General features: G+C 43.4%; 1 protein-coding gene across 3 annotated transcripts in view; it reads left to right on the top strand.

The window, feature by feature from the left end:
* The window catches only part of CFAP61 (cilia and flagella associated protein 61), a 283106-nt gene that overhangs the window by 170935 nt on the left and 89166 nt on the right, over nt 1-23005 (top strand). For all 3 annotated transcript variants that reach the window (XM_045445447.1, XM_045445448.1, XM_045445449.1), the window contains 2 exons: nt 13668-13766; nt 19871-20039. In XM_045445447.1, the coding sequence (XP_045301403.1) occupies nt 13668-13766; nt 19871-20039 (268 nt within the window). The remainder of the gene's footprint in view (nt 1-13667; nt 13767-19870; nt 20040-23005) is intronic.

Here is a 23005-nt window from a genome sequence, read left to right on the forward strand (position 1 = left end):
TATCAGACTCAGCGGAGGCACTTCAGTTCCTGCAAAACCCATCTGAGGCCCAGTACAGCAACCTCTTTTTCCAGAAAGCCTGATAATCCTGTCATCTGGAATCTAAACAGACAACTCTTTGTCCTCGTGTTGTGTGCATGCAAAAAAATTAGAAAGCATTTGTCCTCTTCAAAGGACACCAAAGGCAATCCTTGTACAAATTCTTACCCCTTGTTACATCCTTCTTTCCTCAAGTGCTAAGGTGCTACTGGGGGAGCTGAAGGGATTTGCCCTTAGTCATCAACTAATACGGTAGGACAAGGCTCTATGCAAGGGGGGAATAGTGAAAATGATGTTTCAATTTTTTTTTTTTTTTTTTTTTTGTAAAGCATTCTATCTGGTCCTTTGCTGTTACCCATCCAGTTATATCTGCACAGACACACCTTATCTCTGGTTGTCAGGCCTGTGGGTCCCCCTGCATCTTCATGTCCTTACCCGGTCAAGGTCTCCTGGGCCCCCGGTTCCCAGTGACATGTATGAGAAGTGTTTTCTTAGGGACACATACCAGTATCCCTTGTGGTGCTCCCACCCTTCCACCCCTATTCAGTCTTCCAGGGCTGAGCTAAAGAGCGGTAGCCCTGCTCTCACAGCTTCCTGCAAACTCTGTCAGGCTTCCTGAGGCTCCTGACTGGCTGATGGAGAAGGGTGGGGGTGTAGGGTAATTCAGGGTCAGGGTGAGCCTCAGCTAATTTGTTCCCTGTGCCCCAGGGCATATGCATTTATCTTCTCAGGATACTGTGTCCAAGAAACTCCAAGAGGAGACCAGGAGGGAATGTGTTTGGGCCCCAACACCCCACCCTATGGCCAGCGTGGGCTCAAGCCACATGCATATCCTGGCCTTTCCTGATAACCTTCCCTGCCAGGGCATGGATTTCCATGGTGATCACCAGGAGCTGAGTAGGAGACCAACAGCTGGCATCGAGTCAGGGCCAGGGGAACTTACTTGGTGTAGGGCATGAAGAGGAGGAAACCCCCACTTATCCTATGGTGTAGAGGGCAGTGAATCGGAAGGGAAAGGCAGTTCTTAAGACATTTTATTGTGAATTATTTAGGTTCTTCAGCATCCCAAGACATTCACATGATGGACCTGAACTATTTTTAAATTATGGTTCTCATGATTGATAGGTCATGTTCACTTGGCTGCCCCACTTCTTTGAGAATGAATGTTCTTGGCTTGGACAGTATAAGTATTTCATATATATTATCCTTCTCAGTACTTGTATTAAGACTTGTCTAAAACCCCAATCATGGGGAAAAGCAGAAAGAACCTGGCCTCAGCTGTCAGCCCCCTTCTGCTGCCAATCAGTGCTATGGCCTGTCTTCCTCACTGTGCTGAGAAGGTCATGGCAGGGACTCCCATGGTCCTGCCAGCCCAAAGTTCTGTCACCCAAGGAACACCAATCTTATCTGAGGCCTAAAAGGAAGTTCATCTTCTTGGTTCACAGCCAGGCCTGGAGGTGAGCATCTATCACCTGTCAGGGAAACACTATTTCCTGGAGGAGAGCTTTGCAACAAAGTCTGAAAGCTCTTTTCAGAGAGCAGGAGGCTCTTTCCTGCAAAAAGTTAAGAGGTTATATTTTCACCAGCCACCTCACGCATGAAGTCCCTCTCTGCCGAACCCCCAAAACGTCATGCTTTGAATACTTCAAGCTTTCCACTGAAGTACTCCAAAATCATTTTTTAAAGAGAAAAGGAGAAATGCCATGCCCCAAAAAGGGTGGGTGGGAACCAGGTCTGTGAACTCGTCTTACATTTCACGTCCTTCTTATAGTGTGGCCGGTGGAACAGCAGCATCACCATCACCTGGGAGCTCACTAGCAATGCAGAGCCCCAGGCCCTGTCCCAGACAGTGTCCCAAGTAGATAGCAACCCCCCCCCCCAAACAAATTACACAGAACGGTTTCTTCGCTATCTCTAGGGCATGAACTCACTGAGCTGAAGCAGTTACTGGTTTATTCTGTTTCAGCTCTTGTGTCTCCCTGCTTCAGTGCGTTACATTATTTACTCCTAATTATGGAGCAGCTCCTTTTAATCCATTGTTTTAAAATCCTTCCTAATTAAATTCTGAGGTAAAGAATCTCTTGAGGAGCCTGCAGTGGCATCCTGGGATGACAGTGACTGAAAGCAGCCCCGGGTGGTATCCCAACAACCCTTTGTGCGCCTAGAGAAACACACACTTGGATTCACAGAAAGCGCTGATGGGGGGGAGGGCCCAGGCCCACCTTTTCCACTTCTACCACCACAAAGAGTTTTCTCAACAAAAACAAAACAAACAAACAAACAAACAAAGACAAACCCAAAGAATCTCATCAAGGGGTAAAATCTCTGATTTTCTACCTAAACATGGATCCTTCATCAGGTTGGGTGCGTGGGGGCCACTAACAATAGCTTGAACTGAGGAGGTCACGTTTGCAGAGCCGCAGTTGTGCCCGGATGACCAGGTCTCCTGTTATGGGGCTGCATATCCGGCACAGCTGTGGGATCTGGCAGCAGCCAGCAAAGCGCTTGCAGCTTAATTAGACTTTTTTATCTTTACGTTTGTCTGAGGACATCTGAAACCTTCAGTGTGGCCTGTCACTAATTAGGTGACTAATTAAATAGTGCTTACTTGCTGAGCTCAGAGCTAAACCCCAGTGAACAGGTTGGTGACTGCCATTGTTCTGTACTGTTGGTCTCGGCCCCATGAACGGATGGACATGTGCTCTCCCTGATTGTCCTTTTGATACGAGGGCAAATGCAGCGTGGCGGCCAGGCCCGTGGCACGTGCATCGCTGCCCTCCCAGGTGCCTGGGGAGCAGGCAGACTGGGCAGGTTGCGTCTTGCCGTATTGTTGTGTTGGCATCACAATGAGACCTGTCAGGGGCCCATACAGAGGCCCGTCTTGTGGCTGGAGTAGGGTGGGGAGGGTAGGGACAGCTACGTGTCAAGCTCAGAGGGTCTGGCCTTCCCAGGCAGAAAGACCTGACATTCTGCCACTGGAAAATAATGACCAGACTCCCTGGTGTTGTGAATCACAATCGAGTTTCCTAACTGAATCCAATATTTAAATGTAATTAATTATAAATGAAAAAAATCTTCATTTATTGAAATTATCCACTCCTGTTCATTTCAGGATAACTCTTCTTATCTCCTACCTTCACCACTTTAGAGACTCAGAACAAAAGAAAAGCAATATTAGGCCTTTTTTGGGATCAGCTTATTGTCATTTTTTGTGGGGTTTTTTCATGATTCTTTGAGGCTAAGGATGTTAATTAGGGAATGTATTCTTCATGATCACACAAAACATAACCACAGGTGTCAACTGAGTAATAAACTCACGCACTCTGTCTCCACCCTCTACTATTGTTTCATTTTCAAATGATGATGTCGGCACCTGCCTTCGGTTACGTTCCTTCAAAAGCTGAAAACAAAGAATGTGGATGCAAGCAATTTATTTGGGGGCCATCCCAGGAAATCACCTGAGAGAGCAGGGTGGTGAGGTGGGAAAGGGAGGGAAGTCAGCAACACCCCCAAAAAGCATTTGTCAGCAGGTTGCTGTGGGCAACTGAGACTCAATCCTATACTGGGACCCTTCAAAGGACACAATGGAGAGTGGCCCCTCTTTGTGTGAGGAAGCTGCGGTATTTACCCACCAGTTCCTGTCCTTCTGGTCACATGGTCCTGAACTGTTCTTCCTGAACTGTTCTTCCAGCCTGTCCCTCCAGCTCCCATGGTCAAAAGATGTCCCCAGGCAGACAGGAACAGGAAAGCAGTGGGGTGGGAGAACCTTTTGCAGTTGATATAGGTAGGCTCCCTACCGTCCCAATTTCTTTAGTCAGTTCTTTCTTTCTTTCTTTTTTTTTTTTTTTTTGTAAATTTTTATTTATTTTGGAGACAGAGAGAGAGACAGAGTGTGAGCAGAGAGGGGCAGACAGAGAGTGAGACACAGAATCCAAAGCAGGCTCCAGGCTCTGAGCTGTCAGCACAAGCTTGACGCCCACGAACTGTGAGATCATGACCTGAGCCTAACCAACTGAGCCAGCCAGGTGCCCCTAGTCTTGTTCTTAATTAATATTCACTTGTCCTTTGGTGAAATACAGGGGCAGAGATGAAGGCAGAGAAAAAGCAAGGCTAGATTAGAAGACTGTGTCAAGAGGTTTTCAAGGCCACCTCTCTTCCCAGGCATTCTTGTAGCTCTAAAGAGGATCCAGTGTACTCCACCAGAAACCTTGGCTGGAAGAAAAGGTGGCCTTAAAAGCATGTGTTGGCAAATACTTTATTTCTAATTTGGGACAGAGATAAGGTTAGATCAGTAGTTTTCAAACTGTGGTCTGTGGGCCAGCACTTCTGCATTGCTTAGGGATCTGTTGGAGATGCAGATACCCAGATGCCACCCTATAAGGATTGAATCAGAAATGCAGGGGGAGGTGTGGGAATCTGTGTTTTCACACTCTGGGGGTCAGGATCCAGGAACCATTGAGTTAGAGACCTCTCCCATGACTGATGGGGCCCAGGAAAATCATCCAAAGTCTGTGAACCTGTTTCTTCACCTGTACAATGGGGAGAGAACCCAGAATCTCTCCTCCTACACTGGCACGAGGGTTAAATCAGGTGATAACACACAAAGCATCTGGTAAAGCCTATCACTCCAAGCTTATTAGACTGGCACCTCCCCACTAATTAAATTTACATATCCAGTTTCCTTGTGGGAGCCTCACATTGTCTCTAATAGGAGGGAAGAGCCTGGGGAGGTAGGGTCTTCATATGGAAGATACTCTCTCCCCTGAGGATTAAGGATGAATCAGAGGTGTTTCTTTTTTTTTTTTTTAACGTTTATTTTATTTTTGAGACAGAGACACAGCATGAAGGGGGGAGGGGCAGAGAGAGAAGGAGACACAGAATCAGAAGCAGGCTCCAGGCTCTGAGCCATCAGCCCAGAGCCTGACGCGGGGCTCGAACTCACGGACTGCAAGATCGTGACCTGAGCTGAAGTCGGACGCTTAACCGACTGCGCCACCCAGGCGCCCCGAATCAGAGGTGTTTCTTGCCAGTATATGTGTCTGCTCCCTGCTAGAGGTCCTGGTCTGGCAAAGATGTTCTCTTGAAATTCAGTTAGGGGCACCTGGGTGGCTCAGTCGGTTAAGCATCCGACTTTGGCTCAGGTCATGATCTCGTGGTCCGTGAGTTCGAGCCCCACGTCGGGCTCTGTGCTGACAGCTCGGAGCCTGGAGCCTGTTTCAGATTCCGTGTCTCCCTCTCTCTCTGACCCTTCCCCGTTCATGCTCTATCTCTCTGTCTCAAAAATAAATATGTTAAAAAAAATTAAAAAAAAAAAAAAAGAAATTCAGTTAAAATGGCTACCATCTCTGATTTACCATCAGGAGTACCAAGCAAGCCGACCAATGCTCTGTGGTGTTTCTGTTTTGCAAAAGTGCTTGACTGCAGAGAAAACTGGTGTTATGCCCTGCCCTGTTAGCTGTCTACCCAGGCTGAGGGATAGAAATCCCTTATGGACCAAAGACTCTCATGGTCATAATGGCCACATCTTTGGCTCCCACTGACCATCACTACCTAATGGGCTGCCAATGGATGTTTCTTAAGCCCTTTCATGATACTTGGATGCTTTTCAAACATTAATCTGGACATATTTTGGGTCCTCTCTTTTGCCACTAACCTCAAGTTTATCATGTAAGTCTTGAGGGGGCTCTGAGTGCACCCCACACCCCAAATCCAGGAATTCCACTGCATTAAAAACAAAACAACAAAACAAAACAAAAAACAAGGCCAAAACAAAAAATTCACTTTTTACTTACGTGTCTCAAATATTTAACGGATCATATACTTCCTTCATTGAAACTTATATTAAACTCTACCCACCTTTCTTATGCACCCAAAATCACTGGGAGCCCCTCACTTTTCTGTGCCTAGAACAGTGGTTCTCAAAATGGAACACCAACATGGACATCATTTGGGAACCTGTTATAGAAATACAAATTCTCAGGTCCCACCCCAGACCTACTGTATCAGAAACCTGGAGAATGGGGTCTAGGGATCTTTGTTTAAACAAGCCCTCCAGGAGTGACTTGGACTTTAGTGGCACTAGGTCAATGCCAACTGTCCCCATCCTGCTGTCCGCACCTTTCTCATGTGCAGCCTCAGTTCCCAAAAGACAAAGGACACCGTACACACTCAGTCACAGCTCCCTGACCCCGACTCAGCTCTGAATCCACTAGTCACTTTCTTGCATCCCTATACCTTCAACCGATTACAGAAGTGACTACAAGCACTTTGAGGGAACAAGGAGATGTCAAACTGGCCCTTCTCGTACACCATTTGATATTGGGTGGCAGTTTGGAGAAGCCTGGAGACGTGGTAGAGGTGTCTTCTGTAGAGGTGTCAGGTAGTCCTTCTGTAGAGGTGTCAGGTAGTCATACCCTCTGGGGGATTGGAGCGCTTGGAGCCACCGTTGAAACCCAGACAAGGCAAGGCCAGTTACTGGGCACATGGCTTCTGGAGACCGTGTTAATCCCTAACTGAAATTCTCTGAAGATAATTTCTCTCAAAAGGACGACCAGAATCTTTCCAATCCTTACCAACATAGTAAGGCACTTGTGCTAAAAAAAAAAAAAGCCCTGAGTTTCCTTTTATTTTTTTTATTTTTTTATTTTCTTTTCAACGTTTATTTATTTTTGGGACAGAGAGAGACAGAGCATGAACGGTGGAGGGGCAGAGAGAGAGGGAGACACAGAATCGGAAACAGGCTCCAGGCTCTGAGCCATCAGCCCAGAGCCTGACGCGGGGCTCGAACTCACGGACCGAGAGATCGTGACCTGGCTGAAGTCGGACGCTTAACCGACTGCGCCACCCAGGCACCCCATGAGTTTCCTTTTATTTTAAGAACTAATGATGGAGAAACATGTTATGATCAGCGTCCTAGACATGAGCGTAATGTTGAGCAACTTTTTCTCTAAGCAACAGATTGTGAAAATTCCAGACTTAACAACTCTGTACATCAGAGCTATTTGTGGGGGAGGGGCTGGGATGGGGGTGGAGGTGGAGGTAATAGTTATAAAAAGAGTTTCCTGGGCCCCTATTCCTGAAGCTACAATTCCAGGAATATGTATTTTTAAGAATCCCCAGGTAATTCTAACATGCACCTGGGTATAGTAACCATTTATGTAGACATTTCCTCAAAATTGGCAGCTCTTATCTGTAAGGAAACTTATTTCCCCCTATAATTGCTCATTGTAATTAACCTGTTTTTATGAGCTTGTTTTCCAAACCACATTTCTAATTCTCAACAAATCATATATAACTTCTATGTCATATCATTACTTCAGGGCTTACTTACTAGGCATAATTATTAACTTATCATTAAACATGACATAGCTGAAGTCATTACCCCATATCATAGTATTTACACACTAAATTGGACCTGGTAGAAAGCATCTCATATACTTCATGCTTAAACTATCACCATTAAGAATAAAGGTTCAAGAGTATATAAATGCCATGCATGAGGAAACCTGACCATATGGTGTCTATAAAGCCTTGTAACCACGAGCATTTGCCCCAAGCAGCAAACCTGTCCTTATCCCCACCCCACACCTCCACAAGTGACCTCATCACTTTTGGATCCCCACAATGCTCTTTTCCAGTCTTAAGGAACTGATTGATTGGTGTCTTACATTTTGCCATCTCTTGTGTGCAGAGGCTTTCCAGCTGGTCTTTCATAACTGCTGTCTTAGTATCTACATCTTATATATGCTCCATGTATATAAAAATATGATCAGAGTACAAATGTGTAACATTTTTACTCATATGTACATAATATTTCCCGTAAATTATAAAGCAAAATCCAATTTCATCTTAGTTTGTTTTGCCAGACTTCCAAATTTTATTCTTATTCGTTAAGTGACCATTTCAAACATTACATTCATTTTCATTTTTTCAGTTAGGATTTATGTGTTATTTTTATGCAGAGATACACAAGCTTTTCATCTGAGTTCCTGAATCCCCATACCTTCCTTCCCCTCTCCCTCCCCCCGCCCCCAGTCCCTTACCCTGACCACCACCCCCTACCCTGAAGGGTCCCTGAAGAATTCACAAAGCACCGGCAAACAGACATTGTTGGGTTCAGTGTTGATTCTAGATCCTTGTCCCAGGACATAAGCCTGGATTCAGGCAGGTTTGAGATTTGCTTCTTGGCCCCTTTTTCCAGGCCCCACCCTGGTTCCTACTGGGGCTCCCATGAATAGGAGAGCCATGCAATATGGCACCGAAGAGAAGAGAGAAAAAAGGTCAGGGAGAGAGATTTGAACTTCTTCTTTGCCCCATGAACACTCCCCCACTTTTAGAAGTGCTCAGAATCCTTGACCCCACCCTCTTCAGGTCTTTCTTTCTTTGGTCTCCCCCTGGAGGTCCGACTGTGCCACTACTGACAGCCAGGAGGCCATGGATGCAGCTGTTGGGCTATTTTTACTAAGACAAGAAACAGGAAGTGGCCAAGGACATTGTCAAACAAATCTCTTTGTGAGCTAAACAAAATAATATTGCTGAAGAAAGTTAGCAATTTTTCAGGGAGAACCTGGTAAATTCTCTTAAACAACTTATAAATATTTTGACTTGTTTTGCCCTCCATTTTTCTTTTGGTATTGGGAGTTCCCAACTTTTAGGTTCCATCTATAGCATGTCACCATTAATTTTGTGACATTATGTGATAGCATTAAGACTGAATCAGATCAGAGTTATTTTTTGACTATTTAAATAAGCAGTTAAGTTAAATAGCTGTCTTGAGCTAGGATTTACTGTAATTTGGTAAACATTTTTGTCATTGTTCTGAACAATTCAGAAAGCAGAGATTTTAGTAAATTGTAACATTTAGATTGATGTGGGATAATTATTTTCTCTCTCTACATTATCTATTCAAATAAAAGCATTAATGAAAGCAGTTAATTAAATCACTGGCTTTGGTTGCCCTTGCTATGCCAAAAAAAAACCCACAAAAAAAAAAAAAAAAAAAAACCCAGCCAGGAAAAAATTAAAAATAAAAGTAATAAGCATTCACTTGGCAGGCTGACAGGTTTATACTGCCCAGAAGGGTAAGCAACATGAAAAGTTTTATGTTTCTTTTATCATGCTCACAGTAAATTGGCAATGTGACCCCTTTATTTGAAGGATAAGGATGTTTAGACCTAATTTTGTAGCTGTCCCCCTGAAGCATGGAATGAAACGCAATACCTTTTACTTATTTCCCTGGATACTCTAATCCCTCCCTGCTTTACACGTATCTCTGAGCTGTTCCTCCCCTTGTATCCACAGCAACATGAAATCCCCACTGGAATTATCCGCTGCGAAAATGCAGGTGCGCTTGTTTAATGTTTCATTGGCTTGAGCACTTCACTTGAACTTTTTTTTTTTTTCCACGACACAGTGACCTTTGATTTTGGAGCAGAGGACTCGCAGTGATGTTGGTATTGTTTATATACAGTAAGCCAACACCGCTAGATCTGAGAACGGTGTTGTCTCTGTGGTCCTGTTGTTCTGCCATTTTGTCTACTGTATGCCCAAATCCAAGATTTACCCTGTGACTCACTGTTCTGTTTGTAGGAACTTCTAAAATATTCACTGGTCATCAGATTAAAAGTCTTAAACATTTGATCTCCATATGTCACCCTCAGAAGAGCTAAAATCTACTAAAACTGCACATTATAAACTTTATGATTTTGGACCAATATTCTTAGGTAGTTATAAATTAAGAAATGTTTGGATGTTTCTGAATCAGATTAAAAAATTAAATTAAAAAAACACAAGGTTGGAGGAAAAAGTGGACACATTCATAGAAAGGCATGAAAGAGGGAACCTTCACTGAATAGCAAGAAGTTTAATGAGGTTAGTTTAATCCCCAATACAAAGGCCTTATATACCATGCTCATGAATTAGGACTTAATATCTTAAATCACTTTAATTAAATAGTTATTCATTTAAAATGTTTTATGTAGCAGGCAATATTCTAAACATTTTTACAGATACCGTCATTTAATCCCACAGCACCCCTATAAGGCATTAGGTTCTATTATTCCCATTTTACAGACTAGGACACTGAAGCACAGAGAGGTTAAATAACTTGTCACTCACCCAAGGTCAGAAACCTAGTATGCTAGAGGCTGGCATCCAACTGAGGCTATCTGACTCTTGAGCCCATAGTCTTAGCCACTCTGCTCTGCTACTATCAAAGTGGTGAGCAAACATGGAAAATTAAAACTAGGAATGATTGAGATTGGATTTAATTTAAAAAAAGGTTTTCGGGTCCCCTGGGTGGCTCAGTTGGTTAAGCGTCTGACTTCAGTTCAGGTCATGATCTCGAGGTTCATGGGATTGAGCTTTGTGCTGGTGATGTGGAGCCTGCTTGGGATTCTCTCTCTCTCTCTCTCTCTCTCTCTCTCTCTCTCTCTCTCTCTCTGTCTCTCTCTCTCTGCCCCTTCCCCATTTGCTATCTCTCTCCCTCAAAATAAATAAATAAACTTTAAAAGAGGCTGGACGTGGTGACCGGTTGTGGAAAGTGAGAAAGAGGGTGGGAGTTTGAAGTTGGCTCTCAGATTCCTAACTTGAGAGGTGGTTACTTGATCATGCCTTTGACTGAAATAAAGGAGCAATGGAATGGGACTACATACTGATTTGGGGATACTTGTGAAGCAGCCACATTAGGACTGATAGGCCCTTGGAAATTGGGTTTTGAGCTCAGAAGGAAGCTTTCATGCAAATATGTAAGACGAAGTCATGGTGGTAGATAACATCACCCAGGAAGATAGGCACGAAAACTGGGAAGCTTGTGAGCAGGGAGATGGGCAAAGGAGGAGGAGCTGGTGAGAAAAGCAATAATAAGAGAGAACCTGAAGATAATGTTGCCCCAGACAGCATGTTCTATGGCTGCAGCTTTTGGGTAGGGCCTCCTTCCTGGTCCCAGCTGTCACCATTTCTTCTATTCACATCAGTAATGGCATCCGACCATTGCTAGCTCCTGGATGACTCCCCCTTCCCCTTTCAGTTCCCAGAACCCTACACATACATCTGCCTTTTCTCATTTGAACCACATGGTGTCAGCCACCTATTTCCTCCTCCAAGCCCACCTAGCCTTCCTCCATGAGTCAGTGTGAGTAGAGATTTCTAGTTGTTTCCCAGTATTTATTCTGCACTTTGTCCTTGGTAACAGAACATTGGGCAATATGGTTCTTTAAAAAACAAAACAAAAAAAAAAAAAACACTGTATTTCTCTTTGAAAAACCATATTTTCCAGGCTCCCTTTCTGCTACATGTGGCTGTGTCCCTGAGTTCTGGCAATGTAAGCAGAAAAGTCACATGGGATTTTAGTCTCTTCTTAATGGACAGCCTTTTCCACCCATTCCTCCTTCCTTCTGCCTATAATGTGGATATGGGATATGATGGCTGGAGCTCCAGGAGCCACCTTGGGCCTGAGGAGACATTGAGAATGGAAGCCCCCTTGGAGTAGCAGATAAGCAAGGCCATGGCCCCTGTTGACTATATGGCTCCACCCTATCGCAAATAAACTGGTTACTTCCAGGTTTATAAGTAGTGTTGTAAGGACAATTTTCTGGCATAGAAATAGGGAGAGGGTGCCCCGCGTGACTCAGTTGGTTAGGTGTCCAACTCTTGATCTCAGCTCAGGTCTTGATCTCTGGGTCATGAGTTTAAGCCCTGCATTGGGCTCCATACTGGGTGTGAAGCCTACTTAAAAAGAATTAGAGGGAATGGAAGAACGCTCTTATAGATGTTTCTGGAGGTTATAAGGGAAACGGGGCGGGGGGAGGCCTGGTGGCTCGTCTTTGTTTTCTTTATGGTGTGAGAGATGTACTAACTAACTTGAGAGTGAGGAAAGGGGATGGGAGGGAAAACAAGAAAGGTTAAATTAGTGACCTTGAAGATTGGATAAAGGACCAGAGTAGCCACCGTGAAGAGTGCATAAGGAATTTGGCTAAGGCTAAAGAAAAGGAGTAGAAAGTTTGGTGCCCTTACAGATAAAAATCCAGAAAATGCCCCCCACTCAAAAGCTTTTGGAGAAGTCTTTAATTGCACAATTGCATAATTCAGTATATTATAGTGTGGCAATTTGGCAATTTAGAAGTCATTTGATCCATGTTGTTAGATCATTCAAATTATTCAGTGCCAAAGGGATTGTTTTTGTAGTAAAAGATATAGCTGGATAATTACTAAGCCGCCTGTTCACAGAGAGCTATAAAAATGCCCATGTATAACTATTATTAGTATAACATAAACCACATTTCCATCACATAGGCACCAAAGCCAAAATAAATTTTAACTTCATGTGAGCATCAACATGTATTATTAGCTGCATTTTGCACTTTCCATTAAATGTAAATAAATTAAAGACCTGTCATCAGTGTGCATTTGCAGACTGGGAGCCCTAAGTAGCTGGGGTTAATTGTGACCTTTATGTTATTTGAACATATTCAAAAATTTTATTCTTATGATTAGAGGAGAAGATGTGCTGGGTTTTCTTTGTATCAGATAAGGATATTCATTCTTAAATGACATGCATCCTTCGAGACCCTAGAGCACAACCTTTCATAATATTTAGCTGTTTTTAAATGTCAGGTGCAGTTGAATTTATTACATTGCCGGCCCATGCCATTACCGAAAGTCTCCTGCTTGTAGTGGTACTTAACAGATTGTCAGTAAATTGATAGCATTTCCACATTTGGAAAATTTCCAGTTTCCTCATGGGAAAGGAGGGCAGGTGTTTTCCTCGAACTTGGTGAAGGTTTCTTTTTTGGCATTTGGTTGCTTGAAGGGGAGGTGTAAACTCAGAAGAGATTTTAGAGAAAAATATCTTTCTCACCATCCTATGAAAAGATCAACTCACCCATAAAATTTTGCTGACTTTAGCTGGAGGGCAAATTTGCAGCAGGAGTATTTTAATGCTTAAGGGAAAACATGGAGTGAGTCTTAAGCACATCCGTTCTTCAGCAGCCTCTGCTTATACTCCTGGGTGTCCTACTTAATGTCACTCACAGGACTTGGTTAGAGGCCAGTGAGGTGAGTGCAGAGGGCACTGCTGGGGGTCAGAAGAGAGATGGCTCTCACTTCCAGTTCTGCTGCCCATGAGCTTCAGCTGTGAACAAATTACCTGTTTCCAACCTTGATTTTTGTCTGTATGAAATGAGGATAATAAAACCCTGCCCCCGACTTCCAGCACAAACTATCTTTAACACTAATCCTTACGATGATGCCTATGAACATGCTTTGGGCCCCAGAATGTCGATGCGGGGCTCCATCCCACGATCCTGGGATCATGACCTGAGCCAAAATCAGGAGTTGGATGCTCAACCCAGGTGCCCCCTGAGAGGCAATTAAAAAAAAAAAAAATGAAATGGTGTCTGCCATGCTGGTGTTGTGGCTTCTGGACGTTTCTGCAGTTAGAGGCTCCAGAGCCATCTCCCTCCTTTCATTGACATGGTCAGTTCTGTTGGAAAGTTTGTGCAAAAAGAGTTGCTGAAAAGAAAAGTTCAGCAATTGGATGATACATAAGGTAAGGTTAAATTGAATTATAATAAACCTTCACCAAGTCGAGCTTTACCTCCTTTTTTGTGTGTTTTCTTCTCTCTCCTCAGCTCTCACCTGAAGTTTAGTAATCTCACCCTGATTTCAACCCATGGACTTCCTGGAAAAAGGCTTCTGGGCACTGAACAAAGGAAGTTTTTAGCAAGCGAGTAAGAATTCCATTTGATTTTTCATTCTGAGGCCAAACGTCCTCATTTGGGTGCATTACTGTGCAAAATACAGTTGACCCTTGAGCAACACAGTAGGGTGGGGGGTTTAGGAGCTCTGACCCCCATGCATTCCAAAATCTGCATGTGACTGTTGACTCCCCTAGATCTTAACCAGTAATAGTAGCCTATTGTTATCCAGAAGCCTCACCAATAACATAAACAGTCAATTAACACGTTTTGTATGTTACCTAGAGAAAAGAAAATGTTATTAAGAAAGGCACAAGGAAGAGAAAATACGTTTACAGTCCTGTACTGTATATATTGAAAAAAAGTCCATGTGTAAGTGGAGCCACACAGTTCAAACCTGTGTTGTTCAAGGGTCAGCTGTAGTAGATTTCAGACTGGCAAGGGAAGGGTGGCAGACTTTTCTTTCGCGGTTCAGACTCACTTAGAAGATACAAGTATAGGGGCATCTGGGTGGCTCAGTCAGTTAAGCATTCGACTTCGACTCAGGTCATGATCTTGCAGTTTGTGAGTTCAAGCCCTGCATCGGGCTCTGTGCAGACAGCTCAGAGCCTGGAGCCTGCTTCAGATTCTGTGTCTCCCTCATTCTCTCGGCCTCTGCCCCAGCTTGTGCTCTCTCTCTCTAAAATAAATAAACATTAGAAAATAATAATAATAAAGAAGATACAAGTACAAACCTGTTAATGAGGGAATGAAGAGTTGGGCTGCCATTTTGTATTTGTGAGAAGATGTCTGCCCTCTTCTAAACAGCTGGGATGGACCCTACTAACACAGCCACCTCCTGCACTTGACTTCAGAGTGTCACTACAGCACAGGGGAGCTTGGTGACTGTATTTGCTTCAGACCAGGGGACTCCCCCCAGGTTCAGAGTTGGGAGATAAAGGCAGGGCATTTCACTGGGGTGTGGGTCTCCCACCCCTACCCCCTGAGCCTTTGTCATGAGGGGCTGATCATACTACGACCTTCTTGCCAGTCTGGGCAAGCTTCATTGGTTGCATCCCAGTAGAATCACTATTTGTCAACATCTGTTCTAGAAAATGCCATTTCATTATCACACAGCTTCCATTAATTTTAATTTCCTGTAGCAAAGCATGGGTACAAGAATTATTAGGCTCCCTGCCTCTAGAAACAATGTCCCAATTTTTCCAACAAGGAAGAAGGAAATTGTTCCTTCTCAGGGTGTTCGTCTTAGAATCCATGATGAAGAGATCTTCAAACAGTGAGAAAAACAGCAGCTTCCTTGCAAGCAGAACGAGGCTCATTTTGACCTAATACTTTTATTTATGAGACTGTGAACTTCTTTTTTTTTTTTTTTTTTTTTTTTTAAGGATATCATCAGGACAGTGAAAAAGTCATGGGTTTTTAGCCAGATGGATGCAGATTCAGATTCAGGTGGATTTCCCCTATTACAAAAGGGATTTTATGTCTCTGAGTGGAGTTTTTGACTGTGAAAAGCAGATGATAAGCCAGCCTTGCTGGAGTTTTTTGTTAAAATTACTATAACAGCAAGTTCTGATATGGGCTAGAGGATCAACACATGTGTGTCTCTTTTTCTCATTGCCCTTCTTCTAAATTAGATGATTCCCAGGAAATGTTGATCTTATTGATTAACATCTCACAAGGAACTTAATTCAGTCAGCTTGATAAAGGTTTCGGTCAACCCCCATGTTAGGTAGGCTACAGGAGAAGAGCTAGCAAATGACTTTGTGCTGGTGTGACTGCCTGGGATCTGCATGTGGCTAGATGGGAAGTCACCTGGTGACCCCGCTTCTGTCCTCGCTTCTCCACATTCTCAACACAAAAGCAGAGCAATGCCACAAAAATTTGAATCAGATCATGTCAACTACCGAACAGCCTGGAACTGTACTGACCAATGTGGTGGCTACTAGCCACACAGGACTATTTAAATTGAACTTCAGTAAAGTTAAATGAGATTAAAAATTCTGCCTCTCAATTACATTAGCGATGTTTGAAGTGATCAGATAGCTACATGTGGCCAGTAGCTGCCATATGAGACAGCACAGCTACAGAACATTTCCATCTTCATAGAAACTTCTAGAATGTTCCCACCTACAATCCATCCCTGTCTGCTTACTTCTCTGACTTCATCTTTGACCATTTTTGTCCTTGTTCTCCCCAATGTAACCACTACAGTCTCCTCTTTGTTCGTGAAACACATCTGGCAGGTCTCCACCTTGGAGTTTTTGCTTTTCTTTTTCAAAGTCTTTGTTTAAATGTTAACTTTTCAATGAGACCTACCCTGGCCACCCATTCATTTGCAACTAACACTCCCAACACACTGTAGTCCTTCCTCTGCTCTATTTTTTTTCTTGCTACTGAAATTCTTCTAAATATTATCTAATTTTCCTTTCAAAATTGCTTTTATTTTTCATATTCTGAATCCTTAACCTACAATGTAAACTCTACAAGGGCAGGCATTTTTTTGTTAACCAATGTGTCCCTGACATCTGGGACAGTGCTTGGCACATAGTAGGTGCTCAATAAATAATGTCAAGCGGATGCAGGTTGCATCTAAAGGCACCTGCAAAAGCCCTCTCAATCAGGTTACATAGATGGGGACTAAACAAGACAGCCAGATGCCTCTGGGTGGGTAACTGCATGTTACCATAATTCTTAGAAACCAGAAATTGAAACACAAACAGGATGTTGCCTTTCAAAAGGTCCTCCTACCTCAATAAAGGAAATTATCTCTGTCATGGAGTTTAAAAAATTTTTTAATGTTTATTTATTTTTGAGAGAAAGAGAGAGAGAAAGAGAGAGTGTGAACAGGGGAGGAGCAGAGAGAGGGAGACATAGAATCAGAAGCAGGCTCCAGGCTCTGAGCTGTCAGCACAGAGCCTGACTGGGGGCTTGAACTCACAAACCACGAGATCATGACCTGAGCCAAAGTTGGCTGCTTAAGCACCCCTGTCATGGAGTTTAAGAATAACTATTGCATTGACATCCATAAATTTCGTAATTTAAATTCCTCATTCTAAATACAAACTTCGAACTTTGCCATAACCAGTGTTTTGATTATTGCTGTTACTAATTTTTGAATAGCCATTTTGTGTGTCCTCACCCTTCCCAGTCCAGTGTCTTGTAGAGGTGCTAATGACATGCCAGGATACAGCAGAGAGGAAGGCAGTGGGAGGAAAGGAGAAACAGGAAGCAGGAGAAATCCACTAATTGGACAATCAGCCCTGAATAGTGAACGTTAATTGTGATGCTCCTTCTTCAGAGAGTGTCACAATAAATCCTTTATGAAAGCCTCCAAGTTTTTTTCCAGTTCTGAAGGGTTCTGATTCCATGAAGTGCTTGGATCTATCCTGCTTGTAATTGCCTCCCTGGAGTTTGTTTGTAATTTTGCACCTAGAGCTTTGGGCTAAATCTTCTGACCACTGGGTGTTGGGGGCAAGCTGGCCACTTTACACATATGTTCCCTTCTAGAAATTTCCCCATCCTGCATTTCTGCTTTTTCCTCCTCCTTATTACCTGCTTCCAGAATGTTCTGTGAAGACAAATTTTCACTTTATTTTTGAGTCAGGGTCAAGCTCACTTGAGACTTCAGAAACATGAAGTTTTGGGGTGCCTGGGTGGCTCAGTTGGTTAAGCGTCCAACTTTAGCTCAGGTCATGATCTCACAGCTTGTGAGTTCAAGCCCCACGTTGGGCTCTGTGCTGATAGCTCAGAGCCTGGAGCATGCTTCAGATTCTGTGTCTCCCTCTCTCTGCCCCTCTCCTACTCTCTCTCTCTCTCTCTCTCTCTCTCTCTCTCAAAAATAAGCATTAAAGAGAGAGACAGAGAGACATGAAGTTTTATTGATATTTCCTCTTTGGTTCTTTCTCTCTTTTACAGGGAACTCTAGTGGAGATATTTCTCTTGTCACCAAGCCATGAGGCAGTCCCTGCCATGTTAGAATCCTAATGCTCATTACCTCTGCTTAGGAAACAATTTTGGGAAAGTATCACCATCAGTCTCCAATGTCTAATTTCGCCTACCTGATGGGTAAAGCAGATCCAGAATGGATTGTAATCACCTACACAGTGATACTTTAAATGGACTATTATCATTCAATGTAGTAACAGACTATAAAAGCAAGAACCCCACATATTCCAGTGTTTCCAAAGGTTCCCCAAAATACCATGTTCCATGTGCCATTTCCACCGGACAGAACTTCAGATTTTAACTCTGAAATATGCATTCTGACATTATAAACACTACTGTCCTGCTGTCATTAAAAATAACACTGTCTTAACCTTCCCCAGATTTCCCCTGAGAACTTTTATCTTTGAGCAAACCCTCATAAGACTAATCCCTGTGCACTAACTATATTTAATTTTTCCTCATCTTGGACGGCTGACAGTGTACCATTCCTATTATGCAGAGACTGTGTAGCAAATAAGGGCAGTCCTCTGTGGGTCTCTCATGAATGTGTGAAATCAACAGAGTTTCATGTGTTCCTGTTAAGCTACCAAAATGATTTTTTTTTAAGAGAATTTCATCCCATTCTCTGTTATATTGCGGGGACAGGACAGCCCCTGATTTTCTTTTCTTATTAAAAAGAAACGTTCTTGTTTTTAAATGTTGTTTCGTGGAGAGATACAAAACTCAGAGCACCCTTCTCTTTCATAGGCCCTTGTAACAGGGTCTAATACACATCCATTATGAGAATTCCTTTTGTGTGGTGAGAGCAGACTCATGTATGGATCAAAAAGAAAAAATGTTCTCCCGTTACCACTTCACAATCCCGTTGGCGTCCAAGGAGGGTAAACAAGATTATGCATCATTAATATTATTTAGAATAATACCCTTCATGTACACATCACAACTGACAAAACAGCATCTTTTACCTTCTCAGGTTTGTCCTGTACAATGAATAAGCCAGTCACCTCCTGTTCAGAGGTGAAGAAACTGAACTATTGAAAGGTCATGCAGAGTCCCCAGGGTCCAGTCGCACTGGGACACACACCATGACTCAGTTAAGCCTTGATTTAAGTGAAACACGTACTGGGGTGCCTGGGTGGCTCAGTCTGTTGAGCATATGGTTTCGGCTCAGGTCATGATCTCATGGTTTGTGAGTTCGAGCCCCGCGTTGGGCTCTGCGCTGACGGTGTGGAGCCTGGAGCCTGCTTTGGACTCTGTGTCTCCCTCTCTCTCCGCCCCTCCCTCACTTGTACTCGGTCTCTCTCTATCTCTCTCAAAAATAAACATTAAAAAAAAATTTTTTTTGAATGAAACACGTACTGTTCTGCCACCCTACACTCTGGGTCTTCAGAACAGGATCATTAAAAGGTCATGTACATGAGGTCAGAGCTTTCAGAAAATTCTGGAAACCATCCTCATAGAACTCTTTAAACCCAAGTCTACCAAAACTCCACTTTTCTCACACTAAAGTGCTCAAACTCAAATGGAACCTAGAAAAGAAAACCTGTCCACCTTGGACCCACTGTTTGCAGAACTACTAGTTCCCCGTAAATCACCTTTGCCCTATACAGCAAATCCCAAAAGTCTCCAGGGACTGTACTCACTGCAAACCTAACTCCCTAGTTGACATCTTCTCTAAATAAAATGTGTAGTTGTTTTGGCCTGAATCCATACACTAATTTTAAGGATGAGTCATTTACTGTAAACATTAGCAAATATGAAGGGGTCTCAATATTCAGGACCTTGACCCCTGCCTTTGGGAATCCTCCACAGTGTCACTTTCTTCTACCTCTTTCCCTTTGAGTCTGTGGTCAATATGATAACTCAACAGCTAAAGTAAGTTTACACCCATCATGAAATAGAAGCAGAAGAAAGGGTGTACGTTAATGATTTCACAGAGACACACGCACACACAGTCACCCTCCCTGTTGTGGACTGGCCTATGCCAGCTGGAACGATTTAGCTTTAATGGGAAGATGTCAGTTTGTGACTGTCTCATAATGAAAAATCCAGTATCTAGCCACGGTCCTAGTAAAGTCACATCAAGAGCACAGACTTGGCCCACGAGGGGACTTGAACCAGCTCACCAGATGTCTAATTAATGCCCACTGTCAGCTGCTCAAATGTCACTGACAGAGCCTCTCTCTTTGCAGCCACTGTTTTAATGATAAAGATTATGCGTTGATGTCACTGTGCTCCTGGGTCAATGTGGTGGTTGGTAGAATGACTGCCATAGACCGAGTAGCCAAGCATGTGGTAGTTTCCAAAGAGGAAATCGTGCTCTATGACCACCTCATCCTCTGCACCGGACAGCAGTACCAGGTGAGGCCGCACACGGAGATCTTAGTGATTGATGGTTAATGCGTTTACTGGAGCACACGTTCTAGGGGTTAAGAGCATGCCTTCCTACCAGGACAGCTGCCACTCTACTCATAAAAGTGCCCGCAAGGCCTGCACACATGACCAGAATTGTGTCCGAAACCCCTCCTGGAAATCCATTCCAAGAAAAACATTCTGCTCAAGGGTAAAAATCACAGCAAGTAGGAGAAATGTCATTCTTTAAGCTGTTGTCCAAAAGTCTAACACTTACTGCTCACCAGAGCAGAATCCAGACACAACCCGGCATGCATTTGTGGTAAATTAATTTATGCCTCAAGAGGCTAACATTTGGCGGTGGTGACGGGCTCATGCAAAAGTATTTGAAACATGCGCACCTTCTGTCAACCCTTATTTTATTTTGTCTCTCAGTTATAAAACTAGGAAATGTGACTGATTGACTACCCAGTGACCGTGCTTTCCATTTGGATTAAATTCTCAAACCACATTTGAGGAAAGCATTGCTGGATACAACTGAAGCTGTTCAATGTCTTAGGGAAGCAAATTTTAATATTCATTCTTTGCAACAAGCATTAGCATTTGATGTAGTTCACAAAAATAGGACATTTCTTTAATGAAAAGCAATTTACTTTGTAACTCAAAGATGGTGTCTTTTTTTTAATGTTTTTTAAAATTATTTTTGAGGGAGCACAAGCAGGGGAGGGGCAGAGAGGGGGACAGAGGATCTGAAGTGGGCTCTGCGTTGACAGCAGCAAGTCTGGCGCAGGGCTCGAACCCACAAACCACGAGATCATGACCTGAGCCAAAGTCGGATGCTTAACCAACTGAGCCACACAGGTGCCCTCACAGATGGGATCTTTTAATTACATTTTCTCCCGGGAACCTGGATAAGCCTTCCCACGGTGGGTTTGTTTCTGACAAGTATGGAGTAATCCACCCCCACCCCAGGCACTGCCATGTTTTATCTGGTACTGTCTTAGGACATTTTGTGAATGATTGTGGATTTGACAAGGGGAAGTATGTGTAGGTTTTCTTTATAGAGCCCAGCCAGGAGGAGGCAGCACGTGGTGGGGGACAGACAGCTGAGCAACTCCCAGCATCACTCAATGTTCCAAGCCTTGGCCACACATTGTGTCACCTGGGACACTTGAAATATACCCATGCCTAGACCCCAGCCCCAGAAGCTGTGCTTTAATTATTCTGGGGTGGAGCCCAGCGATCAGCATTTTTTAAAGCTCTAGATGGTTCTAAGGTAAGGCTGAGAACCAGGACTTGACGTTTCTTGACCTAGAATCTCTAATCTGTACCTTAGAGTAGCACTTCTTAAACCATAATGTGCACACACAGCCCCTGTGCATCTCATTAAAATGCAGTTTCTGATCAGGGGATGGGGGCTGCTGATATGCTGCAGTTTTAACAAGCTTCAGGGTGAGGCTGGTGCTGCTAGTGAGCAGGCCACATTGAATATGGATCATCCTCTGAGTAATTGCTTTTATTCTTTTCATCCTGCTCCTCCTCCTCCTATGACCACCACTACTACTGCTGCTACTAAAAGACATCCAGTTCTCACAGTGTAGAAAAGGATTTTTTTTTTCTGGCTAAAGGATAAATGCAAACTGGAGGAATACTTTATTTTGATACTTAAGTATTCCTCTTTTTAAACATTAAATCAGAAGAAAACATCATGCACCCCTCAAGCTTGCCTGCCCCCCTCACCTGCCCCACCGAGTTCCAGCTGCTGCCTGGGACCGTGGACTTTGGAAAATGTGAGTGGAAGACCCGGCCAGCTGTCCAGAGACTCGGGCTTCTGCCCATGTGTGTCCAGCTGCCCCCACAGCTTTAGTCTGTGGCACGTTAAGCTCTTGCCCTTTTTACAATGGGAAAAATGAAATGAAGAAGTGATAAAGGGAGTTCCGATTTAATTTTTCCAGAAGGACATAAAAATTAAAGGTACATAGAGTGATACAAAAAAAAAGGCTGCTGAATTCACTGTGGAGGGCTTCCAGTTCTTTTTTATTTTCCTGTTTCCTTCTCTTTAACTCTCTTGTTGTTTTGTCCCAATTTTGTGATTTAGAAATAAATTGAAATGATGAAAATAAAGCTTAACTCCAAAGCAAGAAGATAACTGTTATAAAATATCATTACAAACTTGAACCTCTAAATAGAACTTTAAGTGGCATGTGTCATTCTAAAATATTATGCAATATTTTTGATATCCAAATACTTATCATTTAATTTTTCATCATAAAATCCATGCACAGGGTAAAAGATTAAATTGTGTCTTGGGACTGCGTGTGAGGCAGGCTGGTCTCTCCTTCCAAGTCCTCTCTCTCTAGGGATAACCACTTTGAGGCATTTCTGTTGTTAGTTCCTCAGTGATTACCCCCAGAACTCCAAATAATGTGTTTATAGAAGTTTTATCTTTGATCTGTCAACTCCTGACATTATCTATGACCTTTCCATTTTGGAAGACGAATCATATTCAGTACCTTCTAACTAACTCCCTTCCCCACCCTATCTATAATTGGGTTCTTTTGTTGGTGGGCACATGCTGGTGCCCATTGACAAATTCTGGGATAGCTTACAACTGAGGTCCTGGGCAACTCTCCATGGCGCATGGAGAGCCATGGAGAGACCACCTCCCCATGCCTGGTTTTGGGTCTTCTCAACAAGAAAAAGAGTAAAAATGTGTCCACTTGCAGGGACTCTTAAAGGGGTGATGCTCACTAGAAGCCAGCAGGTGGGGCAAGAACATCCCACCAGGTGAGAGAGTAAGTTGGGGATGTTAGGTATATTGAGCTTGATGTGGTCAGCAATATGATGTGGTCTTCACAGAGGCTAATTACATCCTTGATGGGGTAAATAAGAGCCTGGCATCTAGAACGGTGCAGCTGCAGGTGAGAGCCTGCTGTAAACAGCTGAAAAGAGCTACATACACCACTTTGCCTCTT

Source organism: Leopardus geoffroyi, chromosome A3 (assembly GCF_018350155.1).
Source record: "Leopardus geoffroyi isolate Oge1 chromosome A3, O.geoffroyi_Oge1_pat1.0, whole genome shotgun sequence".
NCBI classification, from domain to species: Eukaryota; Metazoa; Chordata; class Mammalia; order Carnivora; family Felidae; genus Leopardus; species Leopardus geoffroyi.